Source organism: Bos grunniens, chromosome 21 (assembly GCF_055505025.1).
Source record: "Bos grunniens cultivar Pamir isolate PY7600 chromosome 21, Bosgru_T2T1.0, whole genome shotgun sequence".
Lineage (NCBI taxonomy): Eukaryota > Metazoa > Chordata > Mammalia > Artiodactyla > Bovidae > Bos > Bos grunniens.
In genome coordinates this window covers 93,321-100,045 of record NC_141185.1, presented here as the reverse complement: position 1 = coordinate 100,045, position 6,725 = coordinate 93,321, and the positions used below count along the sequence as shown (strand labels likewise).

At 50.8% G+C, this 6,725-nt stretch overlaps 1 protein-coding gene across 1 annotated transcript; it reads right to left on the bottom strand.

Moving 5' to 3' along the window:
• Nucleotides 1-3,549: 3,549 nt before the first annotated feature.
• Nucleotides 3,550-6,046, bottom strand: LOC147348805 (disintegrin and metalloproteinase domain-containing protein 21-like). Its single transcript, XM_086362635.1, has one exon. It carries the CDS (start codon nt 5,933-5,935, stop codon nt 3,743-3,745), a length of 2,193 nt encoding a protein of 730 aa, XP_086218761.1. The 5' UTR covers nt 5,936-6,046; the 3' UTR covers nt 3,550-3,742.
• Nucleotides 6,047-6,725: the final 679 nt, after the last annotated feature.

Below are 6,725 nucleotides of genomic sequence, written 5' to 3'. Positions count from 1 at the left end.
TGTGTGCCCTGAGCCTGGCTGCCCCCTGAACCACTTCAGGACAGAGACGCCTGGGGAGGTTTGAGAGCCCCTTCTGTAACCTGAGCATGAGAACTTTGTTCTCTTCCTGTATTGACATAAAATACATGGAGACAGTAGGGCCCATTACAAGTAATTTCAAGAGTCTAACATTTCATTATTTTTCTTTCACCCCTTAAATTCCAAGTCATCCACTTTTGCACTTCTAACAGCTTTAATGTGGTACTTGATACAATAAACCACATACACTCTGATAAATACTGACGTAGACATCACCATCATCAAGAGAGAACAAATCAGTTCCTTTCATTATTTTCAGGAGTGTCTGGTTTTCCTCTTTACTGTCCCTTCTCTTCTTCGTCCCTGTCCCCATGTAATCTTGATCTTTTCTTCAGGATTACTTGAAGATTATTTCAGATTACTTTTCATTTTCTAGAATTTACAAAATAGGGTCATACTGTATGTATTTTTATTGGAACATCTTAACTCACTGAGCATGACTACTTGTGAATACCACCTTCCTGCTGTCTACCAGGAATCACGGGAATTAACGACAGGTGGGGTTTCCAAGCATCATTATGGCAGTGTTGTTGCATTCATTAAGCTGATCTTTGAAATGGGAATTGTTTCTAATTTCTGGGCATCACAAGAAAGAGGCTATCCTCTTGGAGATATAGAGAGCGAGGAGCTGGGAAGTGTTTCTCTTTTTAATCTGTTTTTACGAAAAAAGCCTCAAAATGGACAACTTACACATTATCAAAATCTCATCAAATTTTGTTACTGTTCAGTCACTCAGTTGTGTGCGGCTCTTTGAGACCCCATGGATGGCAGCACGCCAGGCTTCCCTGTCCTTCACCATCTCCCAGAGCTTGCTCAAACACATGTCCATTCAGTTGGTGATGCCAGCCAGCCTTCTCATCCCCTGTCATCCCCTTCTCCTCCTGCCCTCAAGCTTTCCCAGCATCAGAGTTTTGTTCTAATGAGTCAGCTCTTTGCATCAGGTGGCCAAAGCACTGGAGCTTCAGTTTCAGCATCAGTACTTCCAATGAATATTCAGGATTGATTTCCTTTGAGATTGATTTGTTTTATCTCCTTGCAGTCCTAGGGACTCTCCCGAGGCTCCCCAACACCATACTTCAAAAGCACCAATTCTTCAGTGCTCAGCCTTCTTTATGATCCAACTCCCACATCCACACATGGCTACTGGCAAACCATAGCTTTGACTATATGGACCCTTGTTGGCAAAGTAATGTCTCTGCTTTTTAATATGCTGTCTAGGGTGGTCATAGGTCTTCTTCCAAGGAGCAAGCATCTTTTAATTTCATGGCTGCAGTCACCATCTGCAGTGATTTTGGAGCCTGGGAGGTGGTTGCTGGGAGTGCGTTAGGCGTGCTGTGAGACTGCCAGGGAGCTGGGGCCTCATGTCTGGGATAGAGGGTGGTGGGGGAGCCAGGTGATACAGAAGTTTTGCAACAAAGGGAAGGTAGTTTGTATGTCAAAAGGGTATTGCTAATTAAAGAAAGCCAGATAACCCAAGTTCATGAATTTAGTGCTTTTCTGTGTGTGGGAAGATGCAAGAGTCTGGGCTCCCTGAAAACATTCATTTCATAACACCTCAGCTGTCTGGGCCAGTGTCCTGCATTTTCACATCCTGAGTTTCCTCAGGGCTCACTGAGGGGAGTGGCTGCAGCCTGTGGGCTGCTGGACGGCAGGTATCGTTCACCTCCCTGGGCACCCTCGGGGCTCAGGAATTCACCTTTGGGGGGCTGGCATCCCGGGTGACTGTGGCATCCTTGTTTACTGATATGGCAGGAAGTGCTCCATTTCTCAAAGGTAAGAAGAAAAAGGGAGATTTTATTCAAGCCAAACTGAGGATTCTAGCCCCAGAAGGGAAGTGGATTCTCAGAAGTCACTCTGCCTTCCAGGAGTCGAAGGCACAGTCATGCACATTTTTGAGACAAAGCATCATCCATCGGAAAGACGTGAGGGTATTTTACAGAAAGGTCACCAAGGGTGTCCAGCCAGCTAAGTCGTACAAAGTGGGCAGAGGTTAGCCGAGACCCCTCCTGAGTTGGGAAAGAGTGGGCCCAACCTTCCGCCAATTAGCTCCTCCCAGCCCATCCAGGGTTCCTGTGCTCACTCACCAGTCACCGCCATCAGCCCCACTCTTTGATACCTGCTGCTTGGTCCAGGTTTCCTTGGTTCTTCCCCAGAGACAGGGGAAGGTATCTTCTATTTTAGACTCTATTTCTGCTTTCAGTCTGAATCGACTAATACCAAATGCGTGTTTTTCCCCTGGGCTGCTTCAGGTCAAGAAACATGACGAGACTGCCTCTGCGTCCTCTCCCTCCTCCCAAAGCCCTGGATGGACCCGGAGCCACTGACTGTGCTCAGTGGGCCTTTGCAATGGCTAACCCACAGCAGCCCGCTTTCCCCAGCTTCTTCTCCCACATGGGAGAAGAACCTCTGGAAGGAGAAGAACCTTGTGTTTCAAGGGCTCTGGGGAAGAGAGGCCTTTCACCATGGGGTGCTGTCTCTGGTCCACTTGCTTCCTCAGGTACGGGAGGGAGCAGGTGGGCCAAAGGAGGCTTTGTCAAGGTCCAGACCAGGTGGACCGGTGTTTAAGCACCTAAACCCAGGCTCTCTGCCAGCCCTGACCAGGAGAAGGGGGAACAGTCCTGTCCCTGGACAGGGTGTGGGGCACCTCTTCCGCCTGCACTGGGCTCTGCAGGCAGGGGTCGGTGGGAGGAAGGAGGATCCTGGGCGGTTGGGAGGGTCTTCACACAAGAGTGCTGGCAGTGCGTCTCCCAAGCAGACCCAGTGGTCCCTGGGCTCCCGCATACTGGAGCCATTGTGGGGCCAGGAGAGTGTTTCCAGAACCTTCCATCTCTGAGTTTTAGAACCCAATTTGAGTTTGAGGACTTTAAAGCCTTTACCCAAGAATTGTGGAAAAAAGAGGAGAGCCCACCTAGATTCTAGCACTGGGTCTGCAGAGCCTGGAGGCCATGGGTACCAGGCTGGCCTCCGGGGGAGTGTCCTCACGGGGGCCAGACACACCCAGCACTTGAGCACACTCACTCTTGCACACACGTGCATGATGTTCACCTCAGAAAAAGCCAGAGGTCACCCAAGGGTGAGAAATGGCTGTCTGGGCCTCTGCTCTGTCCTGAGGCTGGACGTGGAAGGCTCCCACCCTGCCCAGCTGCCAGAGGACAGTGGGGCTGCCACATGTGGCAGATCACTCCATTAGCCCCCGACCCTGTGCGAGTAGTCCTCGACTGGGAGTAGTCCTTGACTACCCTGAATCCAGTTTGGGTTTGGCAAAGAGAAGGTACCTAGGAGATGAGGAAAACCTCAGTGTTCAAGAGCACTGATTTGGAGAAACCCCCAATAAAGTTTCCCCTAAAGGGGTTGTTAACACCGGGACCAGCAACTTTGGGTCAAGACCCAGTTGCTGACTCAGGTCTCTCCTGACCAGTCTCAGGCTCAGTTTGGGCTCTTAGGAATACAAAATATTAGAGGACACCTATGTATGCTTTTCAAGATTTATTTCAGAGTTCTGATCAGTGGTCTATCAAAGAGACCTGGTGTGAGAATGCTGACCCTCCTGATACCTGCCCCCACCCCTGTCTGCCGCAGACTTCAGCTTTGCTGTCTATCACTGACTCCTTCTCAGAAGTTCCTCCTACCTCCCCTGCAGTTGTGCAGGGGTCAGGAGGCTGGTTTACACAGGATGCACTGTCTCTTCCTTAATTTTGCTGGTATGGATAGTTTTTACATTTGTGGCCACACCAAAGAGGACTGCAGCTATAAGGGCATACAGGCGACCGAACACCAGTCTCACATAGACTAAAATTGTTTCATCATATGGTACCGATCGAAACAGTCTTGGAGGGGGTCCGCTGTCTTCACTCCCTCCATAACCCGTGTTTTGGCAAAACGGCGGTGCCCAGCCCAGGTGGCAATGGCAGTTGGCTTCACTGTTGCAAACTCCTCTGGAGTTGCATTTCTGAGGGAAACATGTATACTCCATTTCACTAACAGAACCGTTGCAGAAGGTGTTTAAACAGTACGTTCCAGGAGCACAGAGGGAACCATCTCTCACATGGCCATAGTCAACTGCTCCTTGCCCACGGTGTAGGTCCAGCCCAAAACACAAGGCCTCTGACTGATGAGTTTGATGAAATCCAACGTGTTCCTGCAACAGAGGGAGAAAACTGACATTGGTGCACTGCAGCCTTCCACACAACAGATCCCGTAGCGAACAACCTATAAAGTTGATAGACCAAGATATTCTTCTACAGAATCCAAATCGGTAAGCTTTTCTGTTTATAGTATAGCACTGATCCGGAGCATTCAAAGCCCCTCTACCAAAGATTTCTTTGCAATGCACACTACGGTCAGTGCAACTTCCCTTAAAGCAGTACCCCTCTTCACCACATGGGGTTCCATCTTGCATAAAAACATCTCTAGGGCAGGTCTTGCTTATCCCACGGCAGTACTCAGGAAGGTCACACATACTCCGGATGGGTCTGCAGAGCGTCCCGGGCTTGGAGAATGTGCAGTTTGTGCAGCATGATTCTGCATCACAAAGACTTGGAGCAGTGAAAGAACAGAGGTTGTTACAGCATGGGTTGCTATAGCACTCCTTGAAGGAGCCGCAGTCGCATTGCTCCTCATTTTCTACTTCTTTGTTTCCACAACGTTCATGTGTCTTCGATCTATTGTAATATACCAGCTCAGGGTGGAACATACAAGCGCTTCTATCACGCATAAGTATATGTTGTAAATGCCCATAGGAGCAGTTACTGAAAGCATCTGTCAGTGACTGGTAGCCATTCATAACGCAGGTGGTCCTTCTCTGGCAAACACAGTCTGGGTCGTCATAATAGAGACCAATACTTCTGCCAATTAGAAAGCACAAATAGAGAGCCACCATTAGAGTATTTTTCCCTGATGTGGCAATTGGCACCAAATTAGCTGGATGGCAGAAACTATATAGGTTTGGAATATAGGCACCATCAGGTGGTTCAACTGTGCTAAAGACTACAGCTGTATGTGGGTTAAAAGCGGGAAATATGGTTGTTGAATAGAACTGGAAATATGCACTCTGTGATCTGAGAGACGCAGTGCTGACTGGGTCCCTAACATTATAAACGTATACGAGGCCAATATAAAACCTTATCTCAAGACCACGATAAACTGCATCAATGATATTGCCCACATCCACCATGTACTCAACACTGTTTGACACATTGTTTACGGTTCTGTAAAATGAATTAGTAGACTGAAATACTCCTTTCATATGTGCTTCATGGAACATATACAGCTTACTAGACATCCTGGGGGCTGCAGTGATGTTTGCTGGAGAAAGCAGAGGGTCCCTTTCCTCCTCATACCCTGGTCTGTGCATCGGTCCCATTGTGCCGGCGTCTGCCACCATCTGAGAAAGAATGTGCTCAAACTTTTGAGAATGCTTGAGGGGGCTGATTTCGTAGGCGAGGTCATCCAACTTCATATAACCCTGGAGACCCCCATAGCACGTGTTTATGGTGACCGTGGAGAAAGGGATCTCCTCCAGGTAGCCAAAGTAGTAGCAGTCTTCAGGGACGAAGGGGTGGTCCGTCTGCAGGACTCCTTGGTCATCCTGAGTCATCATCAGGTATCCAGGCCAAAAGAGCCTCTTGCGTCGCATGTGGATTACATGCCTCTGTCCCCCAAAACGCAGGCTGTAGGAGAGCCAGCCCAACACCTGGGCGCCCTTGCCTTGGTGCAGCTCCTTCCTGGGAATCACCACCTCCATGGAGATGTAGCGCCATGAGGGACGGTCCGGAGAGCACTGGACAGGGGCCAGCACTGCACAGAGCCCGAGCAGCCAGAGGGCTGCCCTCAGGGAGACCCAGCCCTCTGCCGGCATGGGGGCGCTGCTCAGGGATGTCTGCCAGCGAGGACAGAGAAGGCGAGGCCCCGCAGAGAAGCCAGGTCTGAGCCGCGTGCTGAGGCCACTGCCGTCAGAGGAGACACTGACAGAGAACAAAGGGTGCCGGGGCTGCCAGCGCCCAGCCCTGGGCGGGTCGTGTGCAGAGACAGAGTCACAGTCACAGGGCGAGGCCCTGGGCAAGCCTGGTCATCAGTGCAGCGGGGCTGACCAGGGGCAGGGGGGAGGCTGTGTCCACGAGGGTGGCATGGGAGGGGCAGGGGAGGGGAGCAGAGGCCTGTCTCCACTCCACACGTCCAGCCCTTCTTCCGGCGGTCTGCACGCCCAACGTACACCTGCAACACGGCTCACGGCCCCCACTCTGCCCCCTGGAGCTGCCAGGCCCCCTCCTGCACAGGCCTCTTTTCCTCCCTGTGAGCACCACTTCCTGCTACTTTGGCGATTGGAACCAGACACTGCTCACATCACTTAACATTTGTAGGTGTTGAAAATGTTTTAGAAGCTCATAATTGCGTGTGTCTCATTCCGATTAGCAGGTAGGTCACTTGCAAACCACGTGTTCCTCTTGATTTTTGCTTGGAAGCGTCGTTTAGGCCCCCTGAGCAGCAGGCTCCCCACTCTCCTCTGGGACACTCTCTGTGATTCTTGCTGACCCTGGCTGGTGAGACCAGAAATCAGGTCTGACTGTGAGCCCCCGGGTGACCTTCGTGTCCTTCTGTGTGGTTCTTTCCCGGCAGGGGATGGTTCTCGCCTGTGCCTCTGTGGACCC